The sequence below is a fragment of the Aquila chrysaetos genome, chromosome 11 (genome assembly GCF_900496995.4).
Source record: "Aquila chrysaetos chrysaetos chromosome 11, bAquChr1.4, whole genome shotgun sequence".
In the NCBI taxonomy this organism is placed as follows: Eukaryota; Metazoa; Chordata; class Aves; order Accipitriformes; family Accipitridae; genus Aquila; species Aquila chrysaetos.
The window spans coordinates 19,975,142-19,995,277 of NC_044014.1; the positions used below are offsets into that span (position 1 = coordinate 19,975,142).

General features: G+C 43.0%; 1 protein-coding gene across 8 annotated transcripts in view; it reads left to right on the forward strand.

Annotated features, from left to right (window-relative positions):
* Positions 1-19,012, forward strand: part of SLC16A12 (solute carrier family 16 member 12) — a 38,162-nt gene extending 19,150 nt beyond the window's left edge. For 4 of the 8 annotated variants that reach the window (XM_030030197.2, XM_030030194.2, XM_030030198.2 and 1 more), the window contains exons 2-7: positions 6,028-6,236; positions 8,319-8,422; positions 9,666-9,809; positions 12,242-12,833; positions 13,929-14,188; positions 15,199-19,012. In XM_030030197.2, coding sequence (XP_029886057.1) covers positions 6,127-6,236; positions 8,319-8,422; positions 9,666-9,809; positions 12,242-12,833; positions 13,929-14,188; positions 15,199-15,461 — 1,473 coding nt within the window. In that variant the 5' untranslated portion in view covers positions 6,028-6,126 and the 3' untranslated portion in view covers positions 15,462-19,012. Of the gene's footprint in view, positions 1-823; positions 986-1,701; positions 1,867-3,225; positions 3,307-3,451; positions 3,531-6,027; positions 6,237-8,318; positions 8,423-9,665; positions 9,810-12,241; positions 12,834-13,928; positions 14,189-15,198 lie in introns of those variants that run through there. The other 4 variants (XM_030030193.2, XM_030030196.2, XM_030030195.2 and 1 more) reach the window with 4 other exon arrangements.
* The last annotated feature ends 1,124 nt before the right edge of the window (positions 19,013-20,136 follow it).

The window sequence follows — 20,136 nt, forward strand, 5'->3', positions numbered from 1 at the left end:
AAACAGAGCATTTTCAAAAAGCATCCAAACTGGCAGGTGAGGTAGCATTTGTTGAGATGATGGAACTGCCCAGTACGTCAACGCTGTAAATATTGCAGCTAACAAGGTAGGAAAAAAGCAACCCCCTGGTCCCCAGGCAGGCTGGTGTGACTGTACTTGCTATTCCTCTGTCCTTCGTCACGCAAATGCTTTGCATCTTCACTTCATACTGTTGCAATATCATTATTGAATCAATTTGTTTAAAGAAGAAAATCTTCACGGTGGAAGGAGGGGCAGGCGGAGGGGGCAGCGAGTGCTTTGCTGGCTACATGCCGTGTTTTAAAAGGTCAGTGGCTCCTGTCACTGTTCCGGCCAGTTGCTAGGCTGCCGTGGATTTCTGTGCTCTTTTCCCCAGCAAAAAGAACCTTGTGATGAGGTGCAAGGTTATAGTAGTGCTTTTTCAGTAGCCTCACCCGCTCCTTTCTGCTGGCTGAGCAGACAGAGTAAGGGAGATGCTCTCAGGAGCAGTTGTTTTCTTTCCAGTGTTCTCAAAAACAGCTGCTGAAGTGATTGATAGGTTATTTATCCTGCCAAATTGAACCTAATGTATTAACTTGGGGAACAGAGTCACTGTTTAGTGAGCTGTCAGGGCACGCTGGCTAACTAAAGCTTTCTTAGGGATCAGCAGAATTTGTTGCCACCTTCACCCCACTTATATCTTCTTTAAACTCATGGCAAAGTGCATTTACTTAATGCTTGAGTGAAAATTATCTAGCAAAGGTTGCAAAGTGGAGAGCTCTTTCATAAGCTTTTCTTTTAACCCTGCTTTCCTTTATCTCTCAAGCAGCAGGAACTTTTATGCACGTCCGAGATGTGTTATAATAGCAACCAGCCCTGCCAGTGGGGATCAGGCCTTACGGTGCTAAAGGTGGAGCAGATATGCGATACGAGTCTTATCCTGCACCAGAAAGGTTAAGAAAAAGATGCAACATGAGAGCAAACAAAGGTAGGGCTGGAAAGGGGAGGACATGGTTGCTCAGACAAAGTATGTGCTCTCTGCCTGTTCAACTTCATTTGCAGTCCACTATCTGTACTATCCATGATACAGATAATTAGAAAACAGCACCAGGGCATAAGCAAATGAAGTTTTCTAACCTCAGAATAAAATTGCCAGGTTGACATAATAAGTGTTTTAGACACGTGCAGCAACAGGAAAGGTAATTATTTAACTTGCTTATTACTTCAGTGGCTATGAAAGGCACAGTACTCCTTGAAGCAAGCATGAAGTCAAGGAGATGAGGTTTGCACTGATCCTACTATGGGGAGGTTGGGTGGCCTATTTCTATGTTGGCTAGGCATTTCTTATAATATGGTTGGGTTTGGTTGCTTGTAACCTCATTAAATATTTGCCATTTGTGTGTACATTGGCAGGCAGGGTTCTGTGAAAATAACAGCAAGTGATCATGTAGCCAAATACCTAATCTCTGTTTGCTCAGCCTGATATGTCGTCATATTCTTCCCAAGTACGTTAACGTACAGCTAAAATGTGAACTAGGGTCTCAGACGCAATCTGAAGCTTGCCTGGGAAGTTGGGCCAGAGATCTAGGCTGAGGTCATGGCACTCAGCTATTGCTGTTTGTGCATTAAAATTAGTTAGGGCTCTGTATGTGGGGATTGTTGACTCCTCTGAAAAATTTTGTGTATATTTCTGTTTCTTGTAAGGGTTACTGTTATCCCTTCTGACATTCCTGGAACTTCCTCCTCCACCCTTAATAATCAGAATTTGAAATGACATCTTCATTCCTCCAGAGAGGGAAGTGAAAGACACTGCTCAGATCCAAAATAAGAAGCCCTGCCTTGCCAAGACTCTGCAAAAGTGGTGCAGAGGTATGTCTGAATTGCTCAGGATCCCCTCCGTGACGTATCAGGTGCTTATGCAAACTCCACCTAACTGCATTACTTGTGATTGCCAGGAAACCCTTGAGCAAAATAATGTGAACTTTATCAGTGCCCTGTTAATTCAGGTGGCTGTCATGGATTCTTACGGGCTATTCAATTATCCAGGCATTTGAACGTAACATATTAAACTTGAAATAATACAACAAATCCACCTAGTGTTAGATGCAAAATGTAGTAGCCACGTGGTGTAAAGCACTGGTACTTGCTCTGCTTGTTCAAGTGAATTTGGCAGGATAAGGTAATGGAAGACTTTATTGCCAAATCGGGGTATAATCTATTTGTGCTACTCTGGCTTCATGCTAGATTGGGTATCAGCTTTTTTGTGGCTAGGTTAGACACAGACACCCACAAAAGTGTTGAATTTTGTTTTCTGTCAGAGTAGACAGGGATGTGGTGGTGGTTTGCATCAAATTGCACTGCTTGATGATCTGGTCATTCACTGATCCAACATGAAGAATCATGTAACCACTGCCTTAACCATCAGATAACTTGTTGATCCAATGTTTGCACGTATTTAGTAAGAGAGTTGCTGCTTGGAGCTATACAGGAAGGGAGGTATAATTTACCCTATTAGTCAAAAATAAAGAATCAGTCATCAGTTCATCTCAAATGTAACATAAACCCTGCAAAATTGTCTGTCATCTGGATGGAATTAACATGAGGTGTATGGTCTGCTCACAAATTAGCAGCACATGCTGGAAAGCAAATACAGAACGTGTGTGTCAAGTGGCTAGCCCATGGATGTGCCTTCTGTATCATGTGCCCAGCATCCTCTAACTAACTTTTGACTGCAAGCATTGTCAGCCTCCCTCAAAAATTTTGTGAATAATTGCCTACACACGTGCTTTCTTATTTTATTGCATTAGCCAATTTGTTCTACATTTTTTCCTCAATTTGTTTGTGTTTGTGTCAGAGAGTTTGTTTCAGAACACAGTGGGGAGGGAAGGAAGGTATGGGTACACATCGGCACTGCTGTACGTTTGTCCTGAAGCAAATAGGTAAGGTCAAAAAATAAACTTCAAGAAAAATGTTACAAGGCTGGTGAAGAGGCCAGTGATGTCCTTGGGGTCATGTGGGCACCTTCAGAAAGCTCTGTCAGCTGCATTGAAATTTTTTGCTGTGTGTTAGAAAGTTGTGTCAGAAAAGGCAAACTGTTCTGGTCTCCATTCCAGAACTTTCATTTATCTTTTATGTATGTAAGTCCTAGCAATTGAATACCTTGAAGATGAGATTTGAAATCATAAACTCATTTGGATCTCATTTCATTTGAGTGGTTTTTCTAATCAGCTGTAGGAATGAACTTGTGAAGACTGCATCCAGCTGGGACCCTTGAAACTCACTTAGGAGCCTCTACACATGAGATAGAAGGTCTGGTGGCTGCTTACAAAATCTCTTGTAACCCCAGCTATGAATTCTTGTTTGACCTTTGTGAGCTGCTATGACTATTGCTATATAATCCAAACTGTAGCTATGTCAGATGTCCCATTTGAGATGTGGCCTATTCTTTACACAGAGTGAAGCGTTTACGTAATCAGGCAGAGTGGAGCACTGCGCATCTCTCCAAAGAGCCACAGAAGTGACAAGCAAACCAGGTCATTAGAGATTTCTTTTTACCATACCTGATCTCTCTTCTAGTTCATTAGTGTGGGTTATATTGTAATAGTACTTCATGCTGCAGTGAAGATCCGTATTGTGCTAGACTCCATACAAACACAGAGGAAAAACACAGACCTTGCAAAGACTTTATAATACAATTTAACTTAGAATGAAACAGATGTTTATGACAATGGAAGAGAAGAGAATAATAAAGACGGCATTAGTACATGTTCTAATGCTTATTGTGGGTGTTGCTTTGGACCCTGAATCATTAGAAAGCTTTATACAAATATTTAGTCATAAATAAATATTAGCAAAACCTATTATATGAAGAGAGAAGATAGGACAGTAATTCTTATTTCCAAATAGTACACAGCATTTTTGGCCTAAAGCAAAGTGTGTGATAGCTAACAGGCTGACTAGCACAGAGGCAAAAATAAATGGTACTTCAGGAATGCACAAAGACCTGGAACAGATATTTAATGGTAGCTTTTTTAGCTTGTGTAACTGGATGGTGGTATAATATAGTTTAGGCATCTTTTGTGGATATTTTTACTCGCTGGTGTTTTTCAAGGATATTGTTTCAAACATGGTTACCTCGAATCACTGCTCAAAAGCGTTGACAAGCACACATTTTGTTGTGAGGTTACGAATGGTTCTCTTCATTGTTCACTTCCCATGGCAGTTCAGGCGCCTCCTACAACAGCAGAGTCACTGGCTTTTGGACTTAACCCCCGCCTTTGAAAATGGCACTTGTTTTTTCTGTTTTTAACATTTATGGACAGAGTTGTGTTAGCATATAGGGCTTGATCATGCCCTGTATGATCAGCTGCGATTCTTGGGCTTTGAAAGCCAAGCAGGTAGATTAGGATAATGCTTCTTATCCTCTTTAAAACAAAAGACTACTAAACCTTTTTAAAAAGAGTCCACTGATTGATTCTCTTGTACAGTGTTGTTACAGAGTATTGTTTACAGCCTAGTAGGAATTCAGCTAAGCTTTCAATGTGTTGTGGTTTTTGTTTTCGTCATTCCTGTTTTCTCCTACTTTGTTCACCTTTAAGTTTGGCAATGTGTATGTTTTTCCTGAAATAATTTTCTCATGTTTTTTAAGAGGCACCTTCTGATATGTCAGGGGAGGCAGCTGATGAATACTTCTCAAAGGTTCACCTGTGGTGATATTTAGGGTTGGCTCTGGGGTGCCTTGCTGGTTTGGGTCAGGGAGCTCTGGGCTTTGCAGAGCCAAGCCTTGAGCATCACCTGGCTGAGCAGCTTCAAGGACTGAGAAGGCACATTATTAGCCATGTAGCCGCTTTTTGAGTTGCACTTTTGAGTAGCTCTGCAGCCCTCTTACATTCTGTAACAGGTAACGTTTCTTGGGAAGCCTGTGGTTCTTGTCAGTGGGAATGGTGCATATTCAGCACCTGTCATATTAGGTGATGTAGAAGCTATGTGAGGTTTCTCTCCAAGCAAAACTGAAAGACATCCCAGATAGTTCTCTTACGTCTTATAAATTTTTCATTCATCCAGGGGCTGGGTGCCTGTTGGTGATGGCAAAAACATGGTCTGAAACCCAGCATTGACAGGCAGCACTGTGTGTTCTTGCACTGAGCAAAATGGGGTGTCTCGGGTCCCACATTCTAGCCGTGCCATGCAGTCACTGATGCAGAAAGGACTAAGGGCTGTTGGTCCCATGCTGCTGGTGACACCCACAGCATTGGCAAAACTACTCCGACACACATGACTTGGTTACCCGTCTAGGGTCCAGCAGGTGTCATTTGGTCTCCTGCAGTGTCCTGCAGCACTCAGTGTGCGTTTAGAGCCCATGTTATAGCCTGGATGCAGACCCTACTTTGATATAAGTGGATAGAAGAGGGGGACAGGCTAGCTCTAACCTTCAGTGAATTGTCCATGCTCAGAAAATGAAGTCACTGTGTCCTGCCTGATTACAGCCTTGATCTAGGGTCTGGCTTGTGAGAACAAGGAGGTCGTTTTGTTGTCAGATCTGCTCTGATTTTACAATGAATATTCCCTTTTCATACAAAGATGAAAACTATACTCCCTCAAACAAAAATTTTGCACTAAAATATATACAAAGAAGAATAGGTACTTTGGAGACTGCAATTGAAAATACAGTTCAGGCCAGGGACTGGTGTGAGCGGGGGAGCCCGTGAAGGTAAATGTGCAGGAGTGACTGGCACCAGTAAAGTATGTGACTTACCTGTATGCACTGTGACATTTGTGGGGGAAAAGGGTATCATGTGCTAGGATGTAACTGCTGGGCAAATTACCCTGAAATAAATGATCCCAGACTCGGGGCCAAATTCTGATGGTACTCTTGCTTCCAACAAATTTTCATAAACTGTGTGTGAAAGAAAACCCTCACTTTTATGCACTAAAGCCAAAGCAGTATGTCCTAGCCCAGCTGTGCAGGTTGCAGCGTGTGCGATGTACCCTAACTCCCTCTCTGCCTGTTTCTTCTCTGTCTCTCTTCAGATGGCCACTAACCCATGTGCCAGGCAGCCCTGGCCCGCGCTCGGCGAGCCGGCTGGAGTCGGCCCCTGCCACTGAGGCAGGGAGGAGGGAGGAATCGCCATGGCCTCGCGCCGGCGGACCCGGCACGCCGGCCCTCCCGATGGAGGCTGGGGCTGGATGATCGTTGCCGGCTGCTTCCTTGTCACCATCTGTACCAGGGCCGTGACGAGGTAAAGGGGTTGCTTCTTGTCTTTCTGACCTGCTTGTGGCATTACCCTTTTTTTTTTTTTTTTTTTTTCCCCTTCTCCTTAGGAAGAGGATTTGGGATCTCCCCTGATGTCTCACAGCTGCAGGGGTTATTCTGGCTAGCTAGAAACCTCTCTCTCGCTACATTTTTAAAGGCTTCCTGAAATCGCTAAGGCTGTGGGGATGGCTGAGGGATTATGAGCCCTCTAGTTTTAGTCTTGTCTCCTCTGACAGCTGCTCTATCTCTCAACACCCTCTGCTTGATTTTTTGCAGAATCAAAGCCTGGGTGGTTTGGTCGGGGAGGGAGGAATCATGCAGGGTCTCTTCAGGTCCGTTGTGTCTCTCTGACCCCACAGCTGTGCTCGATTTTGCTAGTCCCAGTGGATTTGCTTGGCTCCTGAGCCTACCTGAGACTTGTAAATACTCCCTTCTTCTACTGCAAGCATTTCAGGTACCATCCTGCCTGCCCGAGAAGGTCTGTGCCCTAGAGACGAAGCCCCTCTCTATACCCGTCTGGTATCCAAAATATGCAGAACATATTTTCTCAAAAATTCTTCTCAAAAATAGGAAGAACAGGAATAGACTGCTGCCTTGCATAAACATAATGTATACATCTGGAGTGAGATGGCTTCCACAGCTGCCGTCGGGTGACTTTGATGTTGACTGGAGACAGCGGACCCTGCTGTGTGTGAACATGGACATTTCAGCTATATTAAGCAGAGAGATAGGCACCCTGGTAACTGAGGAACACTGCGACAGTGTCTTGTTGGACAGTCAGTATAATGTAAATACAGTGTTTCCTACCTAATTTTTACGTTTCTTTTAAAATAAAGTTGCCAGGTTTAGGGATCTAAAATCTAGGGTCTTGGAGTCAACAGCATAAAAGGGGCATGGAAACGTTGACACAATGTTGGTTTATGTATGCAAACGTACTAATTCCCTAATAACAGTAGAGATTTCCTAGTGGATTTAATTCCTTTTTCACATATGAAGTGTGCTACATGCAGGAAATATCTAATGGCTGGCACACATCTAGAGTATATACAGGAATGAAGTATATGCAGGAAAAAAGCTGAAGAATGTGGCTGTTCGTTGATTTGCAGGAGGGAAAAAGAGAGGGGGGAAAGGGATCTCCTGCTGATCCAGAAACCAGAATGAAACTATGCAGCCTTTTAATCCGTTCTCCCGCAGAGACAGGTAGAACAGTAACACTCGTTAAGCAGAGCAAAGTAACCTCTCCTGGAAGCATTTTAATAAACTGTTGAAAGGTCCATGGGATCCTGCTGTGTTTTGATTCTCTGTTCATGAGGAGTTGCTTTTCACTTGCTTTGCACTTGTGCATCCATGAACACATAGCTATAGGTGGTGTTGGCTCTTACAGGTACTGTGCTGGCCCTGCCCTGCCAGTTTATGCAGATGTGAATGCCACCATTAGCGAGCAACCAGGTTGGTGAAGCACTGGGGAGCTGGGGCTTTGTATACCAGGGAAGCAACATTCTGTTGTGGGCTATAAATTGCTGGTGATAATTACAACTTCAATTTCATTTCAGTTAAAAATGGTATGAGTTATAAAAATCTAGCAGCAGATACCACAGTGAGAAACATGTGGTATTATAATGTTCATAATCTCTCTGAAGTAGTTATCTGTCTGAATTAGGTTCTACATCAGCCTTATTGCCTAATCCCACTATTGGGATAATAGCTGGACACCAATTTGTGATTCAGTTGTTGCCAGTGCAAAGCAAGAACTCTTCTCTGGTTGAATCACCCTAGCCTAGGTGCCTTACACAGAGTACTGTTGGAATTTATTCACCTTGCAGGCATCATTTCATGTCTTGTCCCTCATGCGTTAAGGTAGCCTTTCATTTCCAATATCCATTAGAAACTGTTTAAAAATTTCTCTATCCTTCTCATTGGGATTTAAGCAAACCACAGATTTGATTTTCCTGGGAGCTGGAGAGGACTTTCAAGTGGGTACTCTTTATACCTGAAGAGTGAGACGGGTGCTTTCTGTGAGGCAAATATCCCATGTTCGATAGATTGGTGCTCATGTTTTCTTTCCTAGGTGCATCTCCATTTTTTTTGTGGAGTTCCAGGCATACTTTGGGCAGGATTATGCCAGAACGGCTTGGATCCACTCCATCGTCGACTGTGCTACGATGCTCTGTGGTGTGTATTGCCCTTTTAAGACTAATGTGGCTGCTTTTCCTTCAGCTCCATCTGGTTTTAGCGTGTTCACAAGTTGGTGGAGTCAGCTGGGAAAGATAGATACTGTGGGCTCTCTGGGGTATGGTATATCCAAGCTGCTTCTCCCAGCATAGTTGTGCAGGAAGGGAGTGTCTTCATACTACAGAAAAGAAGCAGAACTTTGTTTTGTCAAATGATCTAAGTTTTCAGAAATGTACTTTTGTTGAGGTCTAGTGGGACAAGTTGTGTTTGAGAGCTACTAACTGAGCACTTATTTCTTTTGCCTTTTGATTGGAATCATATTTGAGATTTAGCACAGTATGTACATCTTGCCTTCAGATCAAGTCACAGTTATCCTCCTTTCAGCAAACTTGTATGTTTACAAATAGTATTTTCCCTTAAAAGAAAATGCAGTGTTACTAAAAATGTCATGCATCAATGCAGCAGTTGTACCGAATTTCTCACAGGTTTACTTTAAAACTGTACAGCTACGTGAAAATTCATGCCCTAATCATGTGGAAGAGGGTTAATCTGTGAGCATTGCTATGAAGGCACAGGGACACAGCTGGAATGAGACTCTCCTGTGTCAGCCAGGTTATATCTTGGGAAAAAAGAGAAATAAGGATAACCTTGCCCTGGCATTGCAGGTAGCGGAGAGGGAGAGGGCTGGTGATGACACCCCATGGTATAGGCTGAGTGATCTGGGAGCCATCAACATTGGAGAAGTGCAGGAGAGGGGTAGCAGCCCTGGAGATGGTCCAAAAGATGAGACTTCTCCTGTTTAGGTCTGACGCAGAACCCACAAGGCCAGGGAGGAGCGAGGAAGGATGCCTGAAGTTACTGAGGGCTGAAGTGCAAATTCCAGGTGGGGGAAGGTCTCAGTGTTCTAAGCATGAAGTAATGAACAGAGTGGGCTGTCACTGTGGCCTCTCTTGACCCCCAAAACTGCAGAGTAGCTGTGTCCCATGATGACTTTGATCTACTAAAATGGCTGCTTGGAAAGCTACTGTAAATTTCAGTTTTATCCTGACTTTCAGGAAAATGAGTTTTAGAAGTTTTTGGTGCTCGCACCATTGTGATGGGGAGATCTTGGAAGACGACTCTGTGTATCTGTGATCACCGTTTTCTCCTGCTTGCCTACTGCTTCCTTTTCCTTGATGACCATTGCAATGAACTGTGTGTGAGTACCTGCCATTAACTACCAGCTTTATTTGTTTCCTTGAAGCCCCGCTTGGGAGTTTAATCAGTAATCATGTATCCTGCCAAGTTGGTATCATTCTAGGAGGGCTGCTTGCATCTACTGGACTAATTTTGAGTTCATTCGCCACCAGCCTGGAACATCTCTACTTATCATTAGGAGTCCTTACAGGTAGGAGGCATTCAGCCCCTTTGTTCCTGCCAGGAAAACAACATGGGAATGTCAAAAATGACAGTCCTCCCTTTCGAGAGGGATGATCTCTTCTCCATGTCATATTGTCACCGCACTGATGAATGGAGATGCTCAGACCTGTTCTGTTCACTGTAAAAGAGAGGCTTTGGCTCCCCCTGTGAGGGCTTCAGAACTCAGTGAGTCTCATGCAGCCCAAATGCAGCACGCTGGAAAATCAACTCTTTAACTGCTGTTACAGAGGGGACTATGGATAAAGTTCTGAAATTATGGGAGGTCAGGAAGGACTGCTGTTGCAGGTGGTACACAAAAATGTTTCCTTTTTTGCCTGTGATTTGGGAGGAGTTTGTTATGGTAGGAGTTCTAGACTGCACCAAAGTATTTGCATATTAAAAAAAAGTTTAAATCAAAACAAAAGAGTAAGTGGCAGAGGGGCACTGGGTGAATACCTGGTACCTCACCTGTGCACCTTATTTTTGTCTGCATTACATTCCATTTGAAAAGCAAACAAATTGCTGGTTGGTAGTGTTGCTGTAGCAGCTCCTCCATTTGTGTTCAGGTATGGTGCTAAAAAATAATCTTTGCTCTGTCCTATCTCCCAGTGTTTGCTGTGCACAGAGGAACTTGAGAGGTGCCCATGGTCACACTGACATTCCTTCCTCATTAATACTGACCTGGTAGCCAAGGCGATATAAGCCCTTGTACTTGGTCCCCTGCTGTTTAGTAACAAGTTGGTGGAATTACTGCAGTTCACATGCTGCCAACAGCTTGTTTGTTTAAAAGAAAAAAAATACTTACTGTAGCGCATGTCATTCCTGTATTACAATGTTAATCTTTGACAAATGTGTTCATAACGAATAAAAAGCCTCCTTGTAACTCGAGGGATTGTGCCACATACCATGCTAATGCCACTGAGGCTTCCTTAGTGAGAACTGCTGTGAATACTGAGGTGGAAAAGCAGTTGCACCTTGTACGTGGACTTGTAAAGAGCCAATTCTACAAGCAGTGAATTTCTAGTCTGTGGGGACTGATTGATGGAGAGGTGAACTGTTGGTAAAGGGTAGAGGTGGTGCCCCAACCCAGGGAGGAGGTGGGACCATAGCTGGTGAATGCCTGAATCGACAAAAGCTGCAGGACTTGAAACCCTGAAGAGTGAAGCAGAGGTGAGATGGGGGAGTGGCAATAAGCAGCAGAGTTCCTTCTAAGAGGTATGAAAATGTTTTCAGCCCCAAACTTTGCATTTCTACTTTTCACAGGGCATGTATTGGCTTTTTGGGGACCTATTTCCCCCCTGCCAACTCACTAAAAAATAAATGGTGTGTACGTCAAAGACAGTATGATTTTCACAGCTCTCAAGCGACGGTGTCTAGCTCAGGGGTGATCCTCTGGCTCTGCTGCCCACACAGGTCCAACCCCAGCTCTCTGCCCTGCTCCTGCCCTCACCGCCTGAGGGGTGCCAGAGTGGGCACCCGCCACCCGGAGTCCCTCTAAGCCACTTATCCCGTCCTGGCAGGCTTAGTGCCCGCCCCACACAGTGCGGCCTTTGAGGAGGACATGGCAAGCTGGTTACGCGCCGGGTGATTATCTCCTCTTTTGGCAAGTTGTGTCAAAGGCAGTGGGGACCATTTTACCCTCAATGTAGGACCTGCTCCAAAACCCTAGTCAGGAACTCATTTCTGCAGCTGATTCAGAAATACATGTTTTAGTGTTACGGCAAGCATTTGATGATTAAAATCTGCTTTCTGGTTCTGCAGCAGAGACCACAGTCTTTTTCCCAGTCCAAGAGATGGATCTTATTTGTTTACTAAATTGGACACGGCTTTGTTTTCTGAGGCTTTTTCCCCCTCTTTACTTGTAGACGGGGATTTAAAATGGTCAGGACTCCAAGCAGCTGCTGCATGGAGTTTGTTTAGCTGACTAAAAAAGGTTTATTGTAGAATATTAGTAACAGAGACAGACTCTTTGTACTGTGTTTCAGAGGCCTGAAAATTAATGTTCAGGTTTGCAACAGACTGGAACACAAAGTGGTGCCTCATCAGGACAGTGTGCCCAGTGCCAGCATCTGTGCAAACCCTGGGGCAAGACCTCATCTTGCATCCAGGAGAGGCTGACACACAATTTCTCTGGTGTTTATTGATCGTCCTTGTTCTTGTTCTTAAGTGAACCCCATTACTTCTCCCTGAGCCTTGTTATGGTGGATTAATGATGATCCGTTAGGTTTGTCAAGTCAGTGACCCTGACAGTGGAAGAAAGGAGTCATCCTGGTTTCTCTTCACACTGTGACTGGGCTGTGTGATACAGAATCAGAAGCAGCTTCCTGTTCATTTGTGTCAATGAAAGCAGGTTATGTGGTTTAATGTGTTCCATATGTCGTGCTTAGTATTAACCCATCTGCACTGTGCTTTCTCTTCTAGGACTTGGGTTTGCACTCTGTTATTCTCCAGCCATCGCGATGGTGGGCAAATATTTCAACAAAAGAAAAGCGTTGGCATATGGAATAGCCATGTCAGGAAGTGGAATCGGTACCTTCATCCTGGCCCCTGTGGTCCAGCTCTTAATCGAGCAGTTTTCCTGGCGTGGAGCTTTACTCATCCTGGGAGGTTTTGTTTTAAACCTCTGTGTCTGTGGTGCCTTGATGCGGCCTATTGCTCTTAAGGAGGACCATAAAACTGCTCCTGAGTTTCTTGAACAAGATTATGTCCCCAAAGCACAGAAACGAGACTTAAAGCGAATGTCCATCTGTTCACCTTTAATCAAAGTGTGGTCTCATGAATGTTTATGCTACTGTTCATGGAAGGAATATGACTTTTTACTGATGCCAGACTTCATGGTGCTGGCAGTGTCGATTTTATTTATGGCGTATGGCTGTAGCCCTCTTTTTGTCTACCTAGTGCCTTATGCTTTGAGCGTTGGAGTGAGTCATCACCAGGCCGCCTTCCTCATGTCCATACTTGGTGTCATAGACATCATCGGTAATATCACCTTTGGATGGCTAACAGACAGAAGGTAATGACTTACAGCTAAGCAAGTGTAAGCCTTAGCTGGTGGGAGGCTGGATGCAAGTGAGGTGTAACACATAGAAGTTAACATTATGGACTTTTTCTGTAGGATGTGTAGCTTTTCAAAAAACCCAAGCCACATTCTAACTTTCAGAAATGCTTACTATTTAATGTTTTTGTCTCTTCTGAGTTTGTTCAATTCTGCTGGTTTAATTTCTTTTTTCCCTGAAGAAATGATGCATTTGTGCAAAGGTCTTGCATTTGACAGTGGAAATGTAATGGTATGTTGAGCGTGATCCTCTGTACCTATTTCCTAGAGGATCTCACTCCGCTTCTTCCACGTTTCCGTCTCTTTTGTGCTGCTGGGGAGACACAGAAGTAATGGAAAAGGGTCAAGGGTCTGGCCCAACACTGTCAGGCATAAACTCAGAAGAACTGACCTGTATTTCTTATATATTATCCAGTATATAAGAACTCACCATGCTTTGCTAACTCGGCTCACTCCAAACATCTGTGTGCAGCATCTGTAACATCAGTAGAGACTGGCTAAATTAAGGTGGATTTTGATTCTAGAGGACACATTCTTTGTGTGTATTGCGTTTGTGGGAAAAATCAATCATTGGTTTTGTGGGGCAGGGAGAAAGGGAATTGCCATCTCACTTAGCTCATGCTAACTCCAGTGTTTATGTGCTGATGTGAAGGATGACAGCTAAAAGAGGTATACTGTGATATTTTTTGCATAGTACTGGGAGCACCTTACTGAGCTGGGAGGTAAAGCCTGATGGAATACTGCTTCGAACATTGAAACCTCAAAGGGCTGCAAAATCCTGGCAGCGGAGCAGCTCCCCTCACTAGGGGCAGCCCGAAGAACACGGCAGGCAGCATGGGCTGCTGCTTACCAGATGTTTCTGCAGCTGTAGGTGGACAGCTTTCTCTACCTGGGCTTGTCAGTGTTGAGCTTTTAATCTTGAAGACTGTGTAAGAAAATGGACTCAAATCTGAGCTATATGAAAGAGAGACTGAAGTGCTGCATGCCAGGGTGTAGAAACTGAGATGCTGTGTCCAGTCATAATCTTTTTCTTTTGTGTTTTGAAATTTGCAGGTGTCTGAAGAAGCATCGGCACTTTTGCTACCTCTTTGCTGTGGGAATGGATGGCCTCTGTTGTCTTTTCCTGCCAGTTCTCCAAAACTTCCACTTGCTTGTGCCTTTCTCATTTACCTTTGGCTACTTCGATGGAGCCTATGTAACGCTGATCCCTGTTGTGACAGCAGATGTAGTGGGAACTTCTTCCTTATCATCTGCACTGGGTGTCGTGTATTTTCTGCACGCCATACCATATCTAGTGAGCCCGCCTGTTGCAGGTCAGTTCACAAATGACTTTACTATAATCTTATCACTACTTTATATTTACCTGTTGGTGTGATGTAAAAGGAGAGGAAGAACAGCAAATGCACACTAAATGTGGAGGTAGCCCCTGGGCAGAGAAATAACACACCTAGACCTTCATAAGACTTTAGATCCCACTTAAGCCCTGTCTTGATGGGATGATTTCTACATGGAGAGTGAGTTGAAATTTAAAAAAGCAAAACAGTATGGAATGGGGCTTCTAAGAGCTGTTACATCACCACTTCACGTAGTTCAGTAATTGTGCAAGTAGAAGGAACAAAAGATTTCACTGTGAAATTACACAATTTTGAAAATGTAACCTAAAGAGGATCTCATTCCAAGGTTGTGGGGTTGGGGTTTTTTGTGTGGAGGACTTGATCTTTTCATCTCTAGACTGCTTTGAACAGGTGGGTGAGTCAACTTTACTACTGTTTGGTCACAGGCTTGTCACTGTGATATCGAACCATCATTTTCCCCATCGGTTCCATTACAGTGAAGTAAGGATGAAAGCTGTACCCCTATTATTCTTTAGAAAGAACTTGACACAGTTTTGAATATTGTGGAAGGACAGAGATCTTTTTTCAAACAGCTATGTATAGATATGTCTTGCATATTTTGTCTGCTGTTCACATCAATTCCCAGTTAATCTCTGCTTCTGAAGCTTTTAATTTAATTTTCCATAGCAAAAAGTATTGCAAAATGGAATTATTTTAAGTGATGCATGAGCCTAGGGTGTAGCTCACTAGATGTTTCTGTGTGAGGATCTCATGCACGCAATATTTAATTCCAGGGCTCTCTAAAACATGTCTAATTCCATGCAGTTGAAAGATATTTATTTAGTATTGTGGTGATGACTGCTGTGCCTTTTCTCATGGGTTTGATCTCTAAACAAAAGCCCATAAAAATCTTTGCAAATTCTTTGTAAATTTGTAAATTATCAGAATTTTGGTGAGCCTTTAAAAGCCCATGATTTGTTTTCCTACAGGTTGGCTTGTGGACACAACTGGCAGCTATACTGCATCATTCCTCCTGTGTGGATTTTCTATGATATTTAGTTCAATGTTATTGTGCTTTGCAAGACTAGCAAAGAAAATCAAAAGAGCGCATTTGCGGTCGCTCACCAATGATACTGGCACCAAACAGCACATCTGGACAAATGGAGCAATAGCTTATTCTGTCACAGCAGAATTAGACCAAAAGAATGTTGAATTTTTGGCCGCAGATACAAACAGCTACAGCAACAGATGACAAGCGCCGTCAGGATCAGCACTGCACAGCTGTGACTGAGACGGAGGTGGCTCTGTAGTGTTAAAGCTGTTGAAGATACTACTCCTGTGAAACAAGGCACCTCTCAATTAGATTTTTCTGTCATGTTTTAGATGGCTAAAATCTACATACAACAACAGTAATACCAAGTTAATGCAGTAATAGAAGAAAGCTAGACTGAAAATAAAGAGAGCTCATAGATACAAATGTTCACAAATTTATTTGAAATGCAATATGTTGACTCCACAGGTAATCTCAAAGATTATAATTGGCTATAATAAAAGAAATCTATAAAGTAATCAGTCACCAAAACTGTGAACAATAAAGTTTAAATTATTTCAAAAATAGTATTCATGAAATAAGCTTTTCGGTGTTCTGGTCTATTATGTTTCAATGGACTAATCACACACACCACCAAAAAACCTCCACATTTATCAGTCTGCATTAAACTCTGCAAATAACTGTTTCAAATGGCAAAGCCATTTCTTTAGAAAATCTGGCTTGAAACTCTGATTTATGATGAAAGTATCTCTGAAGCAGCTTTAATTTTTACATTGTGCCTGAATTTTGTACGTAGGTTGCAATTTAACTTCAAATATGGTTTTAGACCTACTTTGCCAAGCTCTCCACAGCAAAATTTTGAGGTGGTTGCTGTTTTTTTCCCTGGATATCTTTAAAGCTTGAATTTCTAAACATTAACATTCCAGATACGATCCTCCAGCTGATACTTGTTGGGAGGGTGGAAGAGGTGCTGTGGCTGCTTTACTATCTGAAGAGGAGTAAATTTGTGCCGGGGGACTAGGCATGCTGATAGACAAACCTGCTTTAGCTGCATTAGTTGGAAGAAGCCTAAAGGCAGTGCAGGAGACCAGAGGAGAGGCTTGTGTTTTTTCAAACACAGAGCCTCTTCCTCCTGTAAAATCAGCAGCTGTTGAAGAAATTTAGAGTCCGTGCAAGCAGATGACTGACAGACTGCCCTCTCCACAGGCTATTAGTAAAGACAAAGTTGTTTCTGCATTTTCCAGTGGCAAGTCTGTCTCTTCTTGGACCCAGGAGCTCTATCTTCAGGCGGTGCAAGTTACTCGTTTGTGCAAACTGAAGGGCTGATCAGGTCACTTATCCTGGATGGCCGGAACACAACAGCTGGAATTTGCTGATGGTTTCCTGCTACTTGTGTGAGGAATATACTACAGCTGGCTGCTTCACGGGAGCTATAGCCTCTATGTAGTTCATGGGGTAAATTACTGATGTGATGATTTAATAAATAATGGGATGTTTCTACATTTCCAGAGTGAAACTGTTGTCAGCAGTGGAGGAACTTCACATTCTGCAATGCAAATCACTTCTGTGTTTTGATGCTGCATAGAGCTGCATTCTGTTCATTAGCAAATTGATCAGAGTCCAAATAATTTTTACCAATGCTGAACTAGTAGTTTTGTTAATCACCCGCGGTGTATTCAGTGGTTGCTTATGGTGTCCTGTTCCAGTCTGTGCCTCAGAAGTGAAAGCAAAATAGACTGATGTTCACAAATTTGATTTAGATCAAGAGTACAGCCATAGTGGTATAATGTATTTTTTTATATATATGAATAGTATGTGTATCATATAGTTCTGTTATTCATGCATATTTCAAATATAACATTAAAATTGTTTTAGTTCCGTTGTCTGTGCTCAAACAAAGCATTTCATGCTGTCCTGCTTCAGAAGTGTGGTCAGAGCCAGTAGCATGACTTAGGTGCACAGACCACAGATTAAGAGATGGGAGTGCAAAAACTGCTTAGAACTAATGACATAACCTTTTTTTCACCTCTGCGTGGCAATTGAGCGCTGGGCCCTAATTTTGATTTTAACATACTTTCATAAAAAAAGACAAAAATTATCCATGAGAATTTCTTAATGAGTTAGGAAAAATATGCACATTTGGGAGGAAAAAAAAAAAGGCGGCTTTATTAATTAGTAGTGATGAAGATATTGTTTTAGATCTTAATGCAAAAGTTTATATCAAAAAGTAGGGAATATGTGGTCTACAAAGAAGATAAGCTATTTCAACAAGTTATAAGTGACCGCTGTCATTTACTTTAGAAAAAATTAATTACTTTTTTTACCACATCATGACATGACAGCAGTCGTTTGTGCCAGAACTGCATATTATAAAAATCTGTTGGCTTAATACTATATGCATTTTTATCCTAGTAAACAATACTGTGTAATTACAGTATTAGCATTTTTTTTTTTTATTTCAAGATATTTTTTCATAGGCTTTTCTGTTTCATTTTTAACTTCTAATTGAGGCAGTATTTCTTGTTTTAAATATCTAATTCGCAGAAACATTCAACTGGGTTTATACACAGACCTTTTGTAGAAAATTATGTAATTATTTCAGGGTTTTCTAACACTGTTTCTGCTCTGAATTAAGCCAATGGACAAAATCTTATATACAGAATAATGCTTTCTGTGCATAAAACACACTCTGAAATATCAGCTCTGTCATGAATCTCCCCAGCTCAGAAACAGAAGGAAGGAAGCATAAGAAGAAATGACCTGCAAGTGGAAGAAATGGGAATACAACCCAGGTTTGCAAAGCCTCACGCCAAACTTCTACTCCCTAGTCCACACAACCCAAACTGAACAGTTCATCTTCATCCTGCCTTGTGAAATGTTTCAGGCACTGCATTATGGAAGCCTGTGGATTATAGCATTTAAAAAAAAAATTATTTATGGTATCCACAATGGCTTTTTTTCAGATATTATAATATCCAGGCAGTTCTCCACAGAGGATGTTTCCTGACCTGGCACGGTGCAGCAGTAGGCAGATACCTGGGCCAGCTGTGAACAATTTTGCCAGCTAACACTGCATATTTCCAACAGCCCTGTTGAGCACTGATGGATACGAGCTTGGGCGGAGCGCTGCACCACTGAGCCTGTCTGGCTTTCTGGGACAGCATGGTCTGACTTGGCTGGGGTAACATCTGTTGAGAAACAGATGGGTCCTACCTCAGATGAATCCTGTCAGGGATAATACTCTATTCTGTGCAGTGAACAGGAATACAGTGTAAGTGAAACTGCTTACAACTGCTGAAGTTATCCCATCTGTTTCTGTTCCATGAGGTTTGAAATGGGGAAATCATCATTCTATTGAAATTGCTTGCGTTCTAGTGATAATTTTTATCAGATCAGCTTTGGAACATTTAATAAATTGTACCTTGAGAAATTGTGTGAAAACAGCATTGGAAAAGTGAAGTACCTTCTGTTGAAAAACAACCCTGTTTTCAGAAAAAAAGATAAAGCTTTGAGCCTGAAACATTTCTGCCAGTTTGGATGATGATTTATCTCCAGAAAAACAAAGGTTGGCTGCGTTACTATATGGTGAATATATTTTATATTGCCGCAACAATTCCTTGTTTGCTTTCTAAAGTGTTACAAATTTATGTGAGAAGGAAGAGCTTGTTTAAGTTAAGTTGTAACAGTACTTGATGGTCAGCACAACAAAGCCCTTAGTCGGGATTGCCTCAATAAATAATACCTTCTTCTAAGTGACTATTCTGGTGTGTTCCAGTAGAGTTTTCTACATAATTTAGAAGGTGCTTTTGATTCATGGATGTATACTTCCTGAAGGGCTGTCTTCACTCCTTTTTTCCCTGCACCGCTAGCGTAGGCTCCGGTGATGGGTTCGTGCTCGGGTGTGAACTGAGAGCCGTTCAGCTTCCGTGTGCTTCTGGTTTTGCCCACTGGACTTGGACACTGCAAAATGCGTGTTTTGTTTCGTCCACTTGGCGAAGCTCAAGCTCGGCCCTTTCCCCGTGTCGCCGCCACGGCAGGCGATGCAGCGGCAGCACCACCCTGTGGGAAATAACATTGCTCCTCGCTTACCAGGCAGCAGGCAAGAACGAGAAGGCCGTGTTTGCACACAGCATCCCCGGGGAGCGCTGCGGTCCAGCGCAACCCTCCAGAGCCTGCGGAAGGTAAGGCACAACAAACAGATTGCTTGCATCACTACGCCTCGCAGTCAGTTTCTTCTCCACGGAGAAGATTGAGCTGCTCTGACTCGTCGTAAAAATTCAGGCTCATATTTTTCTCAAAATACTTTATTGCTTCTCCTTATTTCTGCAAGGTCCGTTTTCCAGGAGAGAGGCAGGAGAGGGCCTGCTGGCAGGGTGTGGGGGGGGGCACGGGTGTGCCACCATGGCTTCGGGAACCTGCACCACCTCTTCCTCGAATTCTTCCCTGCTGCCCTCCGTGCCCTCAGGAGGGTCTGGACGACAACTATGCTGACATTAGAAGCCTCAAGATTGAGAAACGCAGCGAGGTTGCCTGATGTACCCTTTTGTCCCTATAGCTGAGCGCACCACCATAGGTGGTCACCAGTTCCCGACTTCAACCCTACTGTTGTTCACACCACACACCACTTTCGGGAGTGGTGTGTCAGTCCTGCTTCCAGTCCTTCCAGCTGTCCTCCCTCCCTGCCCTTTCCCTAGGTAGGGCCACCTTTGTTTGTAAGAGAGAGGCTGGCAGGTGGCTGGAAAACAAGGATGGACTTTGCCCCAGCCCTCTCCCAGGAAGACGGTGCAGTTCTATTATGTACAGTTAAGCTCCTGATCACTTTTGCTTGTATTATAAAAGGTTCTTTGAGGGAAAGCTGAGAGGGGAGAAGTTTCTT